Source organism: Nothobranchius furzeri, chromosome 10 (assembly GCF_043380555.1).
Source record: "Nothobranchius furzeri strain GRZ-AD chromosome 10, NfurGRZ-RIMD1, whole genome shotgun sequence".
NCBI lineage: Eukaryota > Metazoa > Chordata > Actinopteri > Cyprinodontiformes > Nothobranchiidae > Nothobranchius > Nothobranchius furzeri.
Window position 1 is genome coordinate 47,241,196 of NC_091750.1, and position 21,389 is coordinate 47,262,584.

Below are 21,389 nucleotides of genomic sequence, written 5' to 3' on the forward strand. Positions count from 1 at the left end.
TGTTTTTGGCTGAATACAATCACTATTAACACAATTTTTGAAAAAGCTTTTAGCTAACCTGCAAATCCCAACTCAAAATAGTTAATTTAAAAAAAAGCATGTCATACAAACTTTACTCAGCCACAATATAAATCCTCTATTAGCACAAACAAACCAAAAGGCACAATCTGGCGAAAGAGCTTCCTCTGCAACCAGCCACCAGGGGAGACTGTTTACCCTTTTGGCTTCAATCAGCAGGTTTTGGTTGGATCAGTAGTTGGATTGAAATAGACCCCAGGTTTTATTTGCAACGACTGTTGTTGATTTAGCAGATAAATATAAAAATACAGTGTACATTAAGTAACTTAAATGCTGGTTAAATGCTCAAAAAATGTCCATCCTAACAACTTATCCAGTGTGGACTGTTTTTGTGAAAGGGAGATGAGGCAGTTTTGGTTTGCTTTTAGCACCCCCTAGTGTCCATTTCTAGAACCGAAACCAAAACCTATCTTGGTCTCTCTGCGTTTGTCTTTTAAACACATTAATCTAACAGCTGAAATGTCTCCCCAGCCTTCATTAGCGTCTACAGTAGCGGTTCATCACCAAATTAAACAAATCAGACTTAAAACATGCTGGAACCAGACTGCAGCGCCAGGTATGGCAGCTTCATTTTTTTAAGTCCAACAGACCCCTCTGAAGTTGCAAGTGGATAATTCTGCCCACAGGGGGCGATAGGGACTGGGTGACCTTTTATTAATCTTGTAAAGGGTCATTTTAGCACATACTAGCTCAAGAAAAATATTTAAAAATATGAAAAAGTTGCATAGTGTCTAACTACTCAAACCAGTGGAGTTTTAGTAGCTAGATGCATCAGAACACACACATCTGGATTTATCTTTGTAAAATTCACACATTTTTGTAATTTAAACAAGAGAAACCTCAATAAAGATAGACATGGCATATTTTTCATTACATTTAGGATCAAATGGTCTCTTCTTGGTGTGTTTTCTGATTCAAAAGAGCAAAAGAGACAAAGCCAAACACAAGCAGGACTTCTTGTTTTAAGGACATGCTCCCTGTCATATAGAGATCTTCCAGACTTGAGCAAGAGATTAAATAATCTAAAATAATAATCTACCCTGTCAGTTCTTGACAACGTCCTCAGGAGTACACACAACTATTTGCAGTTACCGTAGAGCAGGCGTTATCTGGGTAATGTCTTCCAGGCAAATAAAACAACAAGTGGAAGAAGCCTGAAGCACTGCCCTGGTGTTCGTCACGTTTAATGTTTAACATAAAACGTTTACGGCACGTAGGGCAGGACACTGATTTATCACTGACTGACATGACTCGTTAGCAAAACCGCTGCAAAGCTGTGGAAATAAAACAAAATGTAGTTCTTTATTTCAATATAGATTAAAAAGTTCTTACACTTATATCTTTAATACAATATAGTAGGAATGAATGCCTTGTAAGCATGGATGTAGTTTTGACTTCAGACATGGGGGTGGGGGGTCTTTACAGTAAATATAGAAAAAATATGTAATATGTAATGGGAAACAGGCTTCAACACAGGTTGTTTTCAAACTTGGTCCTAGTGCTCAACCAGTGTCTATATAGCGTACTATTGTTTTTGGACAGTACAAAGTGCAGGGGACAAAAATTGGCTTGGGAAAAAGTGGGGGCACCCCCCAAAAGAAAAGCTACGTCCATGCTTGTAAGTCCTACTCTGAGGGAAACAAGCTCAGATGCGCCTGTTTCAGCACGGAGAGTTCAGCCAGAGGAGCAGGTAGCTTCAGACGACAGGATTTTGTCTTATTTCCTGATATTTGTAGCCTAGAAATCTAGACCCACAGTTGTCGAAGCAAAAGGATTTTGCTCTGCCTGTCGGTCTAGCCTTGCTCCACTGGAACCTCCACAGCCCTGGCCAGTCTGGTGTCTGACCAATCACAGTGCTCTAATGGTTAAGTGAGCGGGATGGTACTGTGACTGAGCGAAGCTGAGATGGTGTCGGCTCGTTTGAAACGACTTTGGAATCAACTTTAGACTATTTAGATTTGGGCTTTTCTTTGATACATCAGCAGAGGTACCTAAGTCCCTTATTTAGAAAAAGGATGTGTTTGTGTCTTCTTCTATGGTGTTTGACTGACTGCCCCATTGACTGACATCCGTAGCGGTGAGTACGTCATGTTGTTTTTTTGTCCAATAGCCTCCAGAGACAGTTTGAAAGACAACAGTGGATCCCGCCCCATGACTGAAAGCCAACAATGATTCGTAGCCAGACTAAATATTTTCATATACAGGTCCTTCTCAAAAAATTTGCATTTTGTGATAAAGTTCATTACTTTCTGTAATGTACTGATAAACATTAGACTTTCATATATATTAGATTCATTACACACAACTGAAGTAGTTCAAGCCTTTTATTGTTTCTAATATTGATGATTTTGGCATACAGCTCATGAAAACCCAAAATTCCTATCTCAAAAAATGAGCATTTTTCATCCGACCAATAAAAGAAAAGTGTTTTTAATACAAAAAAGACAACCTTTAAATAATTATGTTCAGTTATGCACTCAATACTTGGTCGGGAATCCTTTTGCAGAAATGACTGCTTCAGTGGGGCGTGGCATGGAGGCAATCAGCCTGTGGCACTGCTGAGGTATTATGGAGGCCCAGGATGCTTCGATAGCTGCCTTAAGCTCATCCAGAGTGTTGGGTCTTGCGTCTCTCAACTTCCTCTTCGCAATATCCCACAGATTCTCTATGGGGTTCAGGTCAGGAGAGTTGGCAGGCCAATTGAGCACAGTAATGCCATGGTCAGTAAGCCATTTACCAGTGGTTTTGGCACTGTGAGCAGGTGCCAGGTCGTGCTGAAAAATGAAATCTTCATCTCCATAAAGCTTTTCAGCAGATGGAAGCATGAAGTGCTCCAAAATCTCCTGATAGCTAGCCGCATTGGCCCTGCCCTTGATAAAACACAGTGGACCAACACCAGCAGCTGACATGGCAACCCAGACCATCACTGACTGTGGGTACTTGACACTGGACTTCAGGCATTTTGGCATTTCCCTCTGCCCAGTCCTACTCCAGACTCTGGCACCTGATTTCCGAATGACATGCAAGATTAGCTTTCATCTGAAAAAAGTACTTTGGATCACTGAGCAACAGTCCAGTGCTGCTTCTCTGTAGCCCAGGTCAGGCGCTTCTGGTGCTCTTTCTGGTTCAAAAGTGGCTTGACCTGGGGAATGCGGCACCTGTAGCCCATTTCCTGCACACGCCTGCACACGGTGGCTCTGGATGTTCCTACTCCAGACTCAGTCCACTGCTTTCGCAGGTCCCCCAAGGTCTGGAATCGGTCCTTCTCCACAATCTTCCTCAGGGTCCGGTCACCTCTTCTCGTTGTGCAGCGTTTTCTTTTCTGCCACACTTTTTCCTTCCCACAGACTTCCCACTGAGGTGCCTTGATACAGCTCTCTGGGAACAGCCTATTCGTTCAGAATTTTCTTTCTGTGTCTTACCTTCTTGCTTGAGGGTGTCAATGATGGCCTTCTGGACAGCAGTCAGGTTGGCAGTCTTACCCATGATTGAGGTTTTGAGGAATGAGCCAGGCTGGGAGTTTTTAAAAGCCTCAGGAATCTTTTGCAGTTGTTTAGAATTAATTAGTTGATTCAGATGATTAGGTTAATAGCTCATTTAGAGAACCTTTTCATGATATGCTAATTTTTTGAAATAGGAATTTTGGGTTTTCATGAATGTATGCCAAAATCATCAATATTAGAAACAATAAAATGCTTGAACTACTTCAGTTGTGTGTAATGAATCTAATATATATGAAAGTCTAATGTTTATCAGTACATTACAGAAAATAATGAACTTTATCACAATATGCTAATTTTTTGAAGGACCTGTATAGGACAGCTTGTTAGGCTATGATATTTGGACGCTAAACCAACAACAGTTTTCCCTGTTGTGAGTCAAGATGGGTGAGTCCATGAATGTTAAAGGGACAGTGTGACAGAGACCTGTCAGGCTTTTTCAATACTAGAGTTTCACCGTCTATTTTCTATCAGAAGCTAATGCAGGAGATAGGTGTAGGAGACTATTTTCATGTTCAGCCTGCATGAAAACCTCAGAGTGACTGATAATTAAAAAATAATAAATAAAAAATGGTTTCTCAGTGAATTACCTCTAAACAATTAGAGTCTTTTATTTTCCAAAAACAAATTTATCAGTTTGGGATGAGCCTAGCATAATGTATCCTAGCTAAATAAGCTATTTGGGGCATATTTAAATTAGAAAACGTTTTGGGTAAACAGTTTATGCATGTTTGTATCAGCAGGAGTGTGATGAACCTGTAATATCAGGCACGTACATCCTGTGTTTCATTTACGGCACCAACACAGCGTTGACGTAAACTGCTGCCTCGCACTGATCCTCATCTGTTTCTCGTGAAAGGTGCAGCAGCGGTTTTGTCATTAAAAATGAAAGACATGGCCTTGTGACCCGAGACTCCAAACACACGGACACACACACACACACACTCACACACACACGGACACACACACACACACACACACACACACACACACACACACACACACACACACACACACACGGACACACACACACACACGGACACACACACACACACACGGACACACACACACACACACACACACACACACACACACACGGACACACACACACACACACACACACACACACACACGGACGGACACACACGGACACACACACACACACACACACACACACACACGGACGGACACACGGACGGACACACACGGACACACACACACACACACACACACACACACACACACACACACACACACACACGGACGGACACACGGACGGACACACACGGGGACACACACACACACACACACACACACACACACACACACACACACACACACACACACACACACACACACACTACCTCTGTATTTACAGAACATGGATGAGTCAAACTGGAGCTGTGTGTGACGCGTAAGCTCAGAGTGAGGCCTCCTGCGCTTCAGCCCCAAATAAAGACATGGACAGGCATATTGTTGTAATCAGCTGTCCTCCTGGTGTCAGAGCTGGGAAGATGAGTGTTTTTCTGCAACCGATGTTTAGGAAAGGCTTCCAGCAAACCAAGTCCTGGGAAATGTTTGTAAGATCACAGCACAAGCTCTGGAAAATCACAGCTTCTTATCTCACGGTCAGGATTTTTAAAATGTTTTATAACTCTCTCTCTCTCTTGGCAAAGTAAATCTCTTTAGTAAAGTCTTGTATTCTGGCATTCAGTCTCTTGTAGGGATGTTTTTAGAAAGCAGAATTGCAGTCAGGCAGCAACATAAAAGTTCATGGAAAGAACCCCAAAAAACTCCTAATAGGATAAATTAATCGGATGACTGTGACAAAAATTCTCTTTATCCTCAGATTACACATCAAGCTTGGACCAAAATGTTTCTCACTTTGACTAAAATCAAAATGTTTTATTCAGTTTATTAAATAATACCTTAATTTTAAAAAAGCACAGCACATTTACTGCCTGCACCTCCATGAAAATAACTCACAGCTGAATGAACATCTTAGGTGTGCTCTTGCTGTATCGTATCTCTAATTCCATGCTGTAGTTCTTTTTTAAAACACAGAGCAGTTTTGTTTACCTGTTTTCCCGCTACGTTTCGTTTGCGGCTGCAAACTTCCTCAAAAGTTTAACCAAAACAGGTAACCAAAACTGCTCTGTGTTTTAAAAAAGAACTACAGCATGGAATCACAGCTGAATGGATTTTAAGGTATTATTTTTAGTTAATTAGGTCAAAAAGGGGATTCATTTGCACAGGGATTCAGATTTAGGTACAACGCAGGCTGGTTAATAATCAGACCTTGAACTCTTGTCTGGCAAAACTATTTATGGGCTGCAGAAGGTTTTTATAACCTTTGATTACACAGTTTGTGTACTGCATAAAAAAAGGTTATTGACCTAAAATTGTTCATGCAAATGCAGGCTTTTAATCATTTACTCTGATATCAGTTTAGCATCATATTGATGACACAGACTCTGTTCAGATATTTTGTGCAGCCGAAATTAGCAGTGGACATGCTCCGCATCTGTATTCCAGCTCATTTCTGAAGGAAACAGAAGTAGCTTGGAGCTGAAGAAGAAGAAGCAACGTTTTGTTCCAGAAGACTGTTGAACCCACCAGCTGAAAGCCAGGATGTTTGTCTAGAGCACAAACTAATTATTTCAAGCCCCTTTTCTTAGACCAGTTTTATTCCTGACAACAAAACTGAAATGACAAAATTAACATCCCAACCCACCTACAGGTAAGACTTCATTTGTTCATAATCTTTTTACAAAAACTCACTTCAGAGGATTTCAACCATCAGACAAGTTGGGTTTTAGGAGCTTGTGAACCACTGATCCAGTCTTCACTAAACATGAGCCATTTTAAAGGGAGACTAGGCAATTTTTGCTTGCTTTTAGCACCCCCTAGTGTCCGTTTAGTATAACCAAAAGTAAAACGTATCTCCTCACTGCTTCAATTCAATTGAGTTCAAGTTTATTTATAAAGCACCAAATCATGACAAGAGACGTCTCAAGGCACTTCACACAGTAAACATTCCAATACAGGTCAGTTCATTAAGACAAGGAGGCTAAAATGTTCTATTCTAAATGGCTAAAATGAAAAAGGTGCAGTTACAGCAAATAGCCACCGGAGGGCAGCAATTTCCCATCTTCTCATTATTCCTTACTACTGTTCGTTGCCAGCAGAGGGCGCAAATTTCCCATTCATTTAAGAAAGCAAACTGTTTCGAAGAATTTAGATGTAGTGTCTCTTCCAAAAAGTATTTTAACTTTATTAATCAAGATCCATTTTCTCCTTCAAATCCTCCACTTTTTCCCCCACAATATTAATGTCCCCAAAAAGTTTAAAATAAAGATTGGGATTTTTTTAAAGCTTCATTAAAATAAGGAGGTGAAAATATTTTCTTCTAAATGGCAATAACGAACAAAGTGCTTTTTCAGGATACAGCCATTGAAGGACAGCAACTCCCCATCTTCCTTTTATTAACTGCTGTTGGAAATATAGTGCTGTTCTGTTTATTGCCAGCATTGAGATCAATTTTTTATAGGAAATAAACAGTCTTTGGAAGAAATTAGATAGTCTTTCTACTAAGGAAGTCGTTTACCTTTACTAATACAGGTTCATCTCCTTCAAATCCTCCTCCTTCTCCTTCATAATATTATAATTCCCAAAATGTTTACTAAAAAGATTAAGATTTTTTAAGCTTCTTAAGCCAATCAGAAAAAAGTTTCCTATATCAGGGACCCAGCAAATTGCATCAAGTCACTGACTAGTGTCAGTGTCTTTACAGCAATCCTCATACTAAGCAAGCATTTAGTGACAGTGGAGAGGAAAACTCCCTTTTAACAGGACGAAACCTCCAGAGGATCCTGGCTCAGTATAAGCAGCCATCCACCACGACTCACTGGGGACCGAGAAGACAGAGCAGACACACACACACACACCAACACCAACCAACCCAGCCACACACACACACACACACACACACACACACACACACACACACACACACACACACACACACACACACACACACACACACACACAACACACACACACACACACACACACACACACACACACACACACACACACACACACACACACACACACACACACACACACACACACACACACACACATAACTTATATACCAAGTAGTGTTTCTATGGTTATATTGTGATGTCTTAGTAAATATTCTATTTGGTGAGAGATAAACTTTATTGTATTCATCCTAGTGAATCTATAATTAAATGGGTAAACTAGTAGTAGCACATTCAATGTCAAAGAAAGTAAAAAGTTATTATCAGGAGAGGGAGAATGTTTAAGTGGTTAGCAGTAGTGTTCAAGCCGATGGCCCCCTCCATGAGGCCACCACAGCTCAGCAGAACATCATTGTTGCTTCTTCTGGGGAGAAAAACACCTAGAGAGAAAATAAAGTTAACAGCTGAAATTGCAGGAAATAAAGAGCTAAAGAGCAGATAGTAGAAGAAAGTAGTAGAGTATGGAAAGTGGTCAGTGTGTCCTCCAGCAGTCTAAGCCTATAGCAGCATAACTACAGAGATATCGCTGTATAACCTAGCCTTTTAAATGGAGGCATGTTGGAGGCAGGGCAAGGGAGAGCCGTCTTTACTGACTGTACACTCCACCTCCCTCTACTCCCCCACTTGTCCAGATCTAGGCTAACATCAGATTTTAACCATAGGCCCTATCAAATAAAAACGTTTTAAGCCTAGTCTTAAAAGTAGACAAGGTGTCTGCCTCACGGACTAAAGCTGGGAGCTGGTTCCACAAGAGAGGAGCCTGATAGCTAAAAGATCTGCCTCCCATTTTTAGATATTCTGGGAACCACCAGTAAACCTGCGGTCTGAGTGAAGTGCTCTGTTAGGATCATATGGAACAATCAGGTCACTGATGTATGATGGAGCTTGACTATTAAGAGCTTTATATGTGAGAAGAAGGATCTTAAAATCTATTCTGAATTTAACAGGTAGCCAATGTAGGGAAGCTAAGACAGGAGAGATGTGATCTCTCATTTTAATTCTCATCAGAACTCTAGCTGCAGCATTTTGGACAAGCTGAAGACTTTTAACTACATTCTGTGGACATCCTGAGAGTAATGAATTACAGTAATCCAGTCTTGATGTAATAAATGCATGAACTAGTTTTTCAGCATCACTCCTGGAAAGGATGCTTCTAATCTTAGCAATATTCTAAAGGTGGAAAAAGGAATCCAACAAACCTGTTTAACGTGGGATTTGAATGACATGTCCTGGTCAAAGGTAACACCAATATTCCTTACTTTGTTCTCTGAGACTAATTTAATGCCATTTTTTAGTCTTTTTAACTCCTCAGCCTTCATTAGTGTCTACAGGAGCGATTCATCACTAAATTAAGCAAATTACCTTCTCAGTGGCCTATTTGTAGAGTGTCTGGAGATCAGGGTTCAAATCTCGGTTGGGTTGGATTGGGAGCACCAAATGGATCCCGAGCTTAACCACTACTGCATCTCACTGCTCCTCATGAGGATAGGTCTTTGTGCAGAACATCTCACATCAGCATGGCTTTCTGATGTCCCAAAAAGCACAAGAAATGTTACTGTATGCATCTTTATTTTGATGTGATTTGGTCAAAGGTTTTATATCTGAAACAGGCCTAAAGCCCTGCAGCGCGTTCACCTACAACACATTTAAAAGCCTGGGGAGAGGGAAGTCTGAGCCTCTCGCCTTAAGGTTCATGCTGACACCACAATATGAATCAGGACTAAAAAAAGCTTCTGTTTTTTTTTGCAGCTTAACTCATTTTTTTCTTCTTTTTTATTTCAAAACTTTCAAAGCAACCTGATTACTCCAGAAGGAATATTTCTAACTTCTGGAAAAAATAAAAACAAAAATAAAAAACATGAAAAGTTGAATCAAATGCTGAGTGTATGTTGTGTGATTGTGCGGCGACATTTTAATCCTGCCAGGATTCATGTCAGGGAGCAGATTTATACCTGGATATCTTCAGATTAGCAGCTGTTGGAGAGAAAGCCAAACAGACCATAATAGTTACAGGTTTTATCCAAATTCACATCATCTCAGCTTTTTAAATTTTCTTCAAACATTACGTAATAATGAAGGATCTTTATATGTTTTATTTTTGTACCACACTTACCTGATGCTGGTCCATATAAAACACCCCCTCTGGGGTGTCTTCGCGCCTGCTGTGAGTTTGTGATTATACATACTTCTTGTGCTTTCTTCCAACGTCGTCAACTGACTTTTATGTTCTACTCTTCAGCAAATCGGATTCAGCTGTGACCTTTGACCCCAATCATCTTGCTCAGGGCATTCTCTCTCTCTCTCTTTCTCTCTCTCTCTCTCTCTCTCTCTCCGGGGCTGCTCACAGCTCTGTTCCACGCCTGGAGATCGTGCCAGGGATGTGTAGTCCAGGAGCTCAAAGATCTAACCCTGCACAGTCACATCTCTCACGGCATGACTCTTATGGAATCTGTCATTTGTCATCCTCGTAAAAATAAATGACATAAAGTCAACACGTGTCTCTGCTGAGTGAAACGTGAAGAGAGCTACAGGGTGAATGAAAGCTTAAATGTCATTTTAGTTACATTTACATTACACTTTAGTTCTCCTGTGCTCCATGGATGAATAAATAAATAACCCTCCAACTCATTCAGATCCATGCACTAAAGTTTGTTTGTTTCTTCATTTTGTTTACTAACCTAAGAATGACAAACGTCATCCACGCTCGCTCCATCATATTTCAACGTCTTAGTATAATCTGCTTTGGGGGTATTTGTCAAACATCTGTATAGACTTTACATGTGACCAGGTTTAGACTCTAGGGTCAAGTAGATGGAGCATGTGATGTTCAAATTATTGCAGATTATTTCTCCTTCTTTTGTCCCTTTTGCTTCATTTATTCATTTTTTTTTCACTTTTTTGTTTTGAGCAGCATTTCCTTTGAATTCACTTGAAAATGTAGGTGAGGGATCAGACAAAGAGCAGCCTGAAGACCTCTTATGATGAATTATGTAAATGGAAACCGTGCTCCCTCGCCTGGACGTGGGTCAGCGGGGCCCCTCTCAGGAGCCAGGCCTTGAGGTGGGGCATGTTGGCGAGTGCCTGGTGGCCGGGCTTGGCAGTGCGCTACCAACACTATCTATAGTGGGGACGGTGTGCTGCTGACCTCTACTCAGGACGTTGTAGATCGTGGGCAGAATACTTCGAAGACCTCCTCAATCCCACCGACACGTCTTCCAGTGAGGAAGCAGAGTCTGTGGACTTTGGGTTGGCTTCTCAAATCTCTGGTGCTGAGGTCACTGAGGTGGTTAAAAAGCTCCTCGGTGGCAAGGCTCCAGGGGTGGATGAGATCCACCTGGAGTTCCTTAAGGCTCTGGATGTTGTGGGGCTGTGTTGGCTGACGTGGCTCTGCAATATCGCGTGGACATCCGGGGCAGTCCTACTGGACTGGCAGACCTGGGTGGTGGTCCCCTTAATTAAAAAGGGGGACCGCAGCGTGTTCCAACTACAGGGGGATCACACTCCTGAGCCTTCCTGGTAAGGTCTATTCAGGGGTTCTGGAGAGGAGGGTTTTGTGGATTTGGAGAAGCCGTTTGACAGTGTCCCACGGGGGCCCTGTGAGGGGTACTCTGGGGTACCAGGCCCTCTGATACGGGCTGTTAGGTCCCTATATGACCGGTGTCAGAGCTTGGTCCACATTGCCGGCAGTAAGTCGGGCTCGTTCCCAGTGAGAGTTGGACTCCGCCAAGGCTGCCCTTTGTCACCGATTCTGTTCATAACCTTTATGGACAGGATTTCTAGGCGCAGCCAAGGTGTGGAGGGCATCCGTTTTGGTGGCCTGAGGATAAGGCCTCTGCTTTTTGCAGATGATGTGGTCCTGTTGGCTTCATCAGAACGTGATCTTCAGCTTTCGCTGGAGCGGTTCGCAGCCAAGTGTGAAGCAGCTGGGTTGAGAATCAGCTCCTCTAAATCTGAGACCATGGTCTTGATTCGGAAAAGGGTACAATGTCTTCTCCGGGTCAAGGATGAGGTCCTGCCCCAAGTAGAGGAGTTTAAGTATCTCGGGGTCTTGTTCACGAGTGAGGGAAAACTGGAGTGTGTGATCGATAGGCGAATTGGTGCTGCATCTGCAGTGATGCGGGCGTTGTACCGGTCTGTCGTGGTGAAGAGAGAGCTGAGTCAGAAGGCGAAGCTCTTGATTTACCGGTTGATCTACGTTCCTACCCTCACCTATGGTCATGAGCTTTGGGTAGTGACCGAAAGAACGAGATCGCGGATACAAGCGGCCGAAATGAGTTTTCTCTTTAGAGTGGCTGGTCTCTCCCTTAGAGATAGAGTGAGAAGCTTGGTCATTCGGGAGGGGCTCGGAGTAGACCTGCTGCTCCTCCACATCGAGAGGAGCCAGTTGAGGTGGCTCGGGCATCTGATCAGGATGCCTCCTGGACGCGTCCCTGGTGAAGTTTTCTGGGTACATCCAACCAGGAGGAGACCTAAAGGTAGACCCAGGACACGGTGGAGGGACTATGTCTCTCACCTGGCCAGGGAACGCCTTGGGATTCCCCCCGGCGGAGCTGGCCCAAGTGGCTGGGGAGAGGGAAGTCTGGGCCTCTCACCTTAAGGTTGGTTTATGCTTGATGCGTCCGCGAGGTTCGCACGGCTCCACGCGGCAAAATTGCATCATTTTAACAACCACGCCCCTCTACCGCGCCTCCGCACGGCCCAAACTTTCCGCACCGTGCACCTAGGAAATTTTCTAACCACGCAGATGGTCGGATGCGGAAAAACATGGTGGACTGACAAGAACTAATATGGCAGAGGTTCGTAAATACAGACATTTGTATGATTCAGCTCTCAGAGATCACCGTGATCAACATGTTGTTAATAATTCTTGGAGAGAAATAGCTCGCACTGTCGGAAAGGATGAGGACGCTGTTAAAAAATGCTGGATTGCCATGTTGTAAACAGTAATTTTTACTTCTACTATGGTGTAGTGTTGGATGCATGCCGTAGAGCTCCATGCTGCCCCGTTCAGTTTGGGAGAATATTGGCTCACCGCAGAGACAAGCCGCATGAACCATAAACGCTGCGATTTGTGAAGCGCGTTCCATCCGCGAGCCGCATCACCAAGCGGAAAGTAAATGCGTCAAGCATAATCTAAGCTTTAGGCTACTGCCCCCGCGACCCGATTTCGGATAAGCGTATGAAAATGGATGGATGGATGGATGGATGTAACAATGAGGTATAAACACTTGAGATTAAATCCGATAAATATTACGACTTTAGAGAAATTTTCACCAAACAGTGAAGCAAAACCAGATGTTTTTGAAAAATCTATCTAATCCTAAGCAGTGGCGGCTGGTGGGGAGGTTATATATGTGAAATATTTCCCATCTGAGTCCACAATAAGTGTTCAAATAAACAGTTGAAAAATGACAATTCCAAAACAACCATTAATTTCCCTCCTCTAAATAAGCAGTGTTACAGACAGTAGCTTTTCAAATTCACAGATAAATGAGACTAAAACTGTAGTTTTAAAGAGCAACTCCAATCAAGCTTCTCCTCCAAAGCTGTGCATCTCAAAGCAAAATAATCATCCTGGCCAGTAGGTGGCAGTAACAGCATACATTTTGAATTACAGAATGAAAACAAATAAACAGCACCCCAGAGGTATTCAATGTGCGTATGCTGATTGGCCAAAGTTCTCCAGTTCTCCATAACAACCAAATGTGATTGGCTGTTTAGCTGAAGTTTAGGGAGGCTTTTCCCAGGGGTGTTGCAAGCTTTCAAAAGTATGGGAGAAGCAGAGATTATTTGTGTGATTATACATTTAAAAAGAAATCCCATCTCATCCTCTGCGGGGGAACTCATCCTTCCAAGTTTGGGTCCTCTACCCAGAGGCCTGGGAGCTTGAGGGTTCTGCACAGTTTCTTAGCTGTTCCCAGAACTGTCCTGTTCTGGTCTGAGATGTTTTTCCTGGAATCTGCTTTAACCACTCCTCCAGTTTGGTGGTTACTGTGCAGAACCCTTAAGCTCCCAGACTTCTGCTCTTGTAGCCTGTTTTGTTTACTTTCTGTAATAATTTAATCTCCTGTTTTTGATTTAAATAAAGGCACAGGCTAAATTGTCACATATCTGTGATGATGTTCTAGATTTCCTGTTATTTAGGCTAAAAATGCTGTTACCACTAAATTAATACCTGTATTAATTTTTAAGCTGGGTTTTATTCTTAAGGAATTTACAGGAAATGCTAATGGGTAATGTCTTGTTTAGCTTTATGAACGCTGTCTGTAATAACAGTTGTAAGCCCCTAGAGGGCAGAAAAAACCTTAATCTGGAAAGACAGACATTAAAGAACTGTGTTTCCATCCAGTTAACCTAAAGTGAAAGTGGCATTAGTTGTCACACTCATGAACATCTATGTATATTCGCAGACATGACGTGGACCGGTGCTGTCGATTGGAGTTGACGCAGTGCCCAGTCGCCATCTTGGATGGGTCTCCATTTGCCCCCAGTGCATTTATTTCTACTGAGGAATGTGTTTACCAAACTAGAAAACACATTTATCGTGCTTTTTCACAAAACCATAAATGTGGTATGGCATGATGCAATAAAATAAATTAAAATAGAAAATCCCAACAGGTGGGTTAGAAAAGTCAACTTTAATCCCTGTAGGCTGCACAATAAACACGCATAGTTGTCCACCTTACGTTGACTCCGGTTGGGTTTGGAGAGTGTGGAACCCATCCAATTTGGAGGAGATGCTGTTCCGCTCTTCAGCGCCCAGTGGTGCGTCTGCGTATTCAAGTCTATGGTCTCACTGGTGTGTGTTTGTTCTCCACATTAGACCCATCCTCTGCAGGAGCAGTTCGGTGGCTCAATCCCCCCCAATCACACCCCTTAATGCCGAGTGTCAAGCAGGGCAGCATTGGGTCCCATTCTTATGGTCTTTGGCATGACCCAACAATGGATCACTGAGCTGGTCAAGTCTGGTCCCACAGAGATTTGAACTCTGATAACTAGAGTGCTAACCATTACAACATGGAATAATACATGCAAATCCTTTACAGACAGGGTTTACTAAATTCAAAGTTATTTAGCAAAACAAACTTGCATTTCTATTTTGTTAGTGGTTACTTTTGTTGTATTTGGCTTTAATTTTATTTTGTGTTTTGAGTATTTTATACATTCATTGTGAAATCCAAATAAACTAATGCTTTTCTTGTTACAAACAAAATGTGGACCTTTTAAAAAAATCAGTATCAGTGTCAATGTCAGCGTGTATTTGTCAGATGCGGTTGGGTGTTTATTCATCTTTGAACTAATAACTAGTAGTTTGATATCAGGCTTGTTTGATTAGAAACTATAAACTTATGCTGGTAAAATTCTGTAACTATACATCCCGTTGTGAGTGGGCTTTCGCTGTGGAACACACTCCCTCTGGATGTGCGCCTTGCTCCATCGCTGGTGAAGTCATCTCTATCATTTGGACTTTGGCCGGTGAATTTCTCCTGCTTTCTTTTCTTTTATTCAGCTGTTTTATAGAGACCAGACTGCAGCGCCAGGTATGTCAGCTCAAATCTTTTCTAAGTCCAACAGGTGGCGGGCCCACTCTGAAGTTGCAAATGTAGTATTCTGGCCACAGAGGGCGGTGGGAGTTTGAGTGACATCTCATTAATCTTGTAAAGGGTCATTTTAGCACATACTGGCTCAAGAAAATTACTAAAAATATATAAACAAGTTGCATGGTGTGGCTTTCAGTATTTTTAATTAAATGAACTTTTGATTTTACTCATTGTCTATGAAGAGCTTCTAAATAATGGTGTAAGTTTTTTTGCGGTTGCTGCCTTTTGTTCGACACGTTGGTCAGCTGACATGCTTTACGGTATGGTAACTAAATTTAACATGACCAATAATAACTTCATTTTACTTATTAAGGGAAAATCCCTCTAGTGTACTGTGGATGTTTTGCCCTGTAGCGGCCAGAAGGCGAGTGGTGTGACCCAAAGGTCTTTTGATGTCATATTTAGTATCTATGATCTGCAGCTGAACTAAAACATGTTTCAGATTTTATTGTTTTCATTTTATACTGAAAGTAATAAAAGAAAACAATAAACCATCATCAAATCGACCCACTTGATCATTTCTGGCTCAGTTCACATTATCACCCTCTAACCTTCCCTTGAGCTCAGACAGCTAAAAGAAAAGCTCACACTTAATAAGTAACACTTTTACACACACACACACACACACACACACACACACACACACACACACACACACACACACACACACACACACACACACACACACACACACACACACACTGGTCTGAAAGTGCAGCTGAAATCAGGACCAACAATCAAACCACCATCAAACAGCAGCTTCCTCACATAAAACATGAAGTTTTAGACTCATAATTTAATATTTTATATATCTATCTGCTGGTACCAGTTATTCACAGTGACTCAAAAGTAAAAGTTACAGGAGGAAGTTTGTACGATAAAACAGTTTGAGTGACATTTGGCATCCCTTAAGGTGGAAGTTCAGAGTTTGTTGTGTTTGATTCCAGCAGAGCAGCCTGGGACCTTTTGGTTGGCACCGAGGAGGAGCAGTCCGACTCCCCCGATGACGCCTCCTCTCTTACTGTCAGCAGAGGACAGTCGTGTCCACCTCCTGGAAATCAAGTCCAGTTTGGAGTTCACAAAACAAAAATTATAAGGGAGGGACAAGCATGACACAGAAACACACTCCAGAGTGGAATACTGAGATTTCACCCGGCGCTACACCACTCTTAAACAATTACCCACACAGTCACCGGAGACATCCGCCACACAGGAAACACTTTAACACACAATATTCTTCCAGGTGTCGTTTTAAACCTAAAGCTATTCTGCCAGCTGAAACTAGTTTTGAAAAGCTGCCGTTTGGCTTTCTGTGGTTCAGGCCAGCAGATCTTCTACAGTATGGCTGCTACAGTAATGAGGTTAGAAGAGCACAGCTACAGGCAGTCATGGAAGGATGCTGAAGCAGAGTCTGCATCTTCAGGAGAGGTATAGCCTTTTTCTGTCTCCCTTCAAGAACCAGGAGTCCACTTTTGATCTGCGTCCCCACATATTTCTAGTGAATTTGATTTATTTTGTATTGTCTCTTCCTGTAAAACAAAACTACTAAGTGATGAGAGCAGAGATGAAGTCTGTGTCAGTGAGCGTCATAGCATCTTCTGAAAGCTTCCTACAGGCTTTGTCATATTTTCACCTTTTTTTCTTATATTCAGGCTTTCCACGGTATGAATCACACATTCCAACTACACATGTGGCCGAGAAGAAAGCAATCCTACTTTTTACAAACATAACCAGCGATACTGTATGTCATATATAGATATGTACACTTTTGGTTGTTTCATCATGAGACACCAGAAAACATGCTATATCAGTCGTAATTGACACTTTTTATGTAAGTGCTACTCAGCAGAACTTGTCAAGTATTTGAAGCAAGGACACACACACACACACACACACACACACACACACACACACACACACACACACACACACACACACACAGCTGCACTGGTAACTTTATCATACAAATGCTCTTTTTTTCCTTCTCTTGTTTGGATTTTTTGTCCCTTTCACCAGCAGGAAGACCCACACCTCAGACCGTGGTTATTGTGTGTGTGTGTGTGTTTGCAGCTATATATGATCAAAAAGGAAGGTGTTGAGCACTGAAGGGTGCTGCAGGATTTGCACGGTTTTTGCAGGGTTGGGTGTTGGTGCGTGCGGCGGAGGGAGGCTAACAGGGCTTGTTGACGTTGCACAGCAGCTCAGTGACTTTGATGAGGCGGGCCACTGTGCTCTGCGACTCCTCCTGCAACCGCTGGTTGTTCTGCCTGAGGCTCTGCACCTCGGCCTGCAGCACCGCCTTGTCCTCCTTCTCCTGAAAAACATCGGCACACAACAGAAACAAAAGCTGTCGCTGAGATTGCTGTGGCAGGAACGAGAGGAGGGCGACAGGTACAGTGCTGCAATTTAAGGAAATTCGTGGGTGCATGGGGAACACAGCGTGTGTGTGTGTGTGTGTGAGAGAGAGAAGACATGACAGTCAGAGCAGAAACACACAGTGAAAAGGAAGAATAAACTCACAGAAATATTAGCAAGTAGACGATCGTCTGTTTGACAGGATAGTTTTGTTTTGTTTTAATTATCAGGTGAAAACAACCAAACATTTGCTGATTTGTACTGTTGCATATCGTTTATTAGAATCAGTGCTCTAAGGGCTGATGGTCAGAGGAGCAAGCACCTCATCAGTTACAATGCTTAGAAGGCCGCAACTGACCGTTGTTTTCCTGACTGAACAGTCTGATGATTACTTTTCATAGATAAAAGGTTAAAACTGATAGAAACACAGTCACAAGTTCCCAGAATCCTCGGCCGTATCTTCAGGGAAAAGCATTTCAGGGTTTTTTATTTAAAAAAAAAAAACAAGTAAACGAAAGGGAGGTGGGTCACTGTGTAAAAGGTAAATAAGATTAAAACAGTTTTTCAATACAAAAACGAAGACATGTTTACATTTTAACACGATTTTTAACAAGATGCCAACAGCGTGTTGAAACCTTTGGGACATAAATGTGGATCACATCGAGCTTTTCGTCAGAGAGAGATCATCTGCTGTAGCTAGGGAAGCTTAAAACATATTTTCTGAAATTTTTACTCAAATATGCCATCATGTCAGTGCCTGAGCTGAAACCAGGGTGTTATAAAATATATCTTCCTGATCTGAAGATGGTTTTGATCAGTTTAGCGCCCAGCTCCATTTACATCACTAAGTGAACTAAATGCTATTGTGTTTCAGAGTCGCTCCAACACCTGTAAACACCCGTAAACACCTGTGAACGTGCGTCTCGTCTGAGGATCTTAATTTATGGAGCTGAACACATTTCTCTGTGGGGTTGCTTCATACGAGAGACGCTGTGGCCGCGTGCAGGCTGTTCCTTTTGCCAGTTCTCAGACTCCACATTCAGAAGAATTTTTTATTGTCTGAGATTATTTCAATTCTACTAAGCTACTGAATTAGCTAAATTACCTCTTTTTCATGCAGCTGCGATTTTACAGCCACACTATTCAACTCTTTCATATTTTAAATCAGTTTCCGGAGCCAGTATGTGCTAAAATGATCCTTTACAGGGTTAATGAAACGCCACCCACCTGTGGCCAGAATGCCGCACTTGCAACTTTTAGCAGTCTGGTCCCAGCTGAACTTAAGAGTGGAGCTGACATGCTATCGCTGGATTCCGCTTCCAGTATAATTCCTGCATCTTTTAGTTTGTGAACACAGCTGCATTGTTTGATTTAGTGATGGACCGCTCCTGTACAAACGAATGGAGGCTGAGGAGACATTTCAGCAGTTAAATTAAGGTGTTAAAAAGACGAACGCAGAGCGAGAAGAAGAGTTTCACTTTTGGTTTTACGGCAGAGAGTTAAAGCGGAGTCTAGGGGGCGCTAAAAGGAAGCCAAAACTACATAGTTTCCCTTTAACTGACAAAGCTCCGGGCCTCGAGGGCCGGTATCCATCACGTTTTACTTTAACTCCGCTTCAACACACCTGATTTCAGTTAGTATGTGATTAACAGGCTTCTGCAGAGCTTGATGAGCTGCTGCACAGGTGAATCAACCACTGAATTAAGTGAGTCACACTTGAGAAACCACTAAAACGAGCTGGATACCGGCCCAGCCCTGATCTAGGATGACTTTTAGTTTTATTTCAATACATTGCTGACATCAGACCAAAATGAACCAAAACATTTAATTGTTTTTAAAACATATTTTCAATCAGAAGCAATAACAAGAATGTATAAATGTGTTTTTATTTACGTTCTACACAGCACCCCCTCTTCTTTGGAAACTGGTTATTAAATAAACAATCAACAGTCAAAATGACTGATTCTTTTCTTCTCAATCAATCTTTTAATTGAAGGTAAAAAAATAAAATAAAACTAGTGAGGAAAATGACCCAAAAAGTTCTCAAAATAGAAAACGTGTCAGAGTCGGGAGAAACATCATGCATTCTATGTACAGAGACACACACACAGAGACAGTATTGGCAAAATCGATTTTCAACACAAGGTCCGCTCGTCTGCGGCTGAGCGAGCAGCTGGATCTGCTGCTCAGCGAGGCCGCGACACTTGTTTGGAGGTTCTGCAGAAACAGGCGGACGTTGTGCTGAGAATCTTGTTTTCGTAAGGCAGCTGCATTCAGCGTTCAAAAGAAGCCTCCCAGTTCGTCACATACAGTTTTCTGAAGCATCAACAGGAAAGATAAACAGAGCAACACAGACTCGTGTTCGGTGGAAATGTGCAAAAAAAAAAAAAAACACACAAAAAAAAGTTTCGATAACAGCAGAGAACAGGTTTCTCATAAATACACGTAAAATATTACGAGACTGCAGTTTTACAAAAATCTGAAAATGCTTCTGTAAACAAAATAATAAATAAATAAACGTCTTCTTAAGTGTTTTTCATCTTTCTTTACATCTCTATAGTGGTTTGAGGCGGTGCATGGATGGCAGGGTTCGTGAACACGCGGCTGCATCAGTAAATAGAAATCTTCTGGCTCCAGCCAAAGAAGCTGAGCAAAGTAAATACTTGTTTTCCTACCTGCTGACTTCCTAGTGGAGCTAGAAAATATATTTACAGACATTAACATTCATGGAAGTCAAAGCACCTTTTGCAGGTCATCTTGCAGCTTCTTCAGCATGGCCTCCAGTTGCGACACCTTCTCTTCTAGGTGGCCTGGAGAGTCGCTGCAGCAGAGAGAAGCACTTTATCAGCCAAAAGTGCCAGGGGGGTTAAATCCACCGCATGAACAAATGAGACTCTAAGAGAGCTTTCTCTTTTAACACCTCCCGTCAACTTTCTCTAATAAGTCTGATTGTCTTCTACGGCTCTGGCAGCCTCGGAGTGCAGGAACACATCCAGGCTACCTGAAATACTTGGAGGTCAATTTACAGTAATTGCTGAGTGTGACGTGCCGGCACTCCTTCAGACCAGCTGCAGCTATAAATAACTACCTGCTGCAGGCAAAGAGGACAGGGTTAATCTTTAAGTGCTTTCCAATACGATGCCTGGAAGATAAATTTGCACCATGCATCATAAATAAATCAAAGAAAATCAAATTGATCAGAGAAGAGAATCAGATGTTCCTCCAATAGGGAGAAGGGCATCCCTGTGAATCAAACAACATAACCAGTAAAGGCCAGAAGGCTGAGAGAGGAGGAGGCTGTTTATAGAAGTCACCCACCTGTCCTTAGAATCTTTCAGCTTGCCGTCAGCCTGATCCGCTCCTCCTTGAGAGGAGTCTCCAGATCTACGGTCTGCAAAGAGGAACATTGTCCACGTTATCGTCAACAGAACCAGAATCACATCACTTCTGTACCGTTTGCCTTAGAGAAATCAGGTTCTTGTGATTTGGTCTTACAGAAGATGATCTACTGAAGGTTGGTGCATCTCTCAGGTCCATTTCAGCTCTTAAATCCATTTTATATATTTAGAAAATTTTCAGATACTTTTACTTTACCAGAAACACTTGCTTTAGCCTTGAAATTTCCCCTTTTGTTGTCCACTTGTTTACTTTTAGCAGTTTTTTTTAGGAATTATAAACAGAGCAATGATCAAGTCTTGAAGGTGACCAAACAAACAGCAACAGTAAAAACTAAAACATAGTAAAAATATCAGAAAATCTTTTTATCATTTGATCTAAACCGTTTTAATATGTTACAAGAAAACTGGCAA

At 42.1% G+C, this 21,389-nt stretch overlaps 1 protein-coding gene across 7 annotated transcripts in view; it reads right to left on the reverse strand.

The window, feature by feature from the left end:
* Window positions 1-16,001: 16,001 nt before the first annotated feature.
* sipa1 (signal-induced proliferation-associated 1) overlaps window positions 16,002-21,389 on the reverse strand; it is a 38,494-nt gene continuing 33,106 nt past the window's right edge. For all 7 annotated transcript variants that reach the window (XM_070555304.1, XM_070555303.1, XM_054730555.2 and 4 more), the window contains 3 exons: window positions 20,899-20,971; window positions 20,323-20,401; window positions 16,002-17,539 (listed from right to left, as the gene is read on the reverse strand). In XM_070555304.1, the coding sequence (XP_070411405.1) occupies window positions 17,396-17,539; window positions 20,323-20,401; window positions 20,899-20,971 (296 nt within the window). In that variant the 3' untranslated portion in view covers window positions 16,002-17,395. The remainder of the gene's footprint in view (window positions 17,540-20,322; window positions 20,402-20,898; window positions 20,972-21,389) is intronic.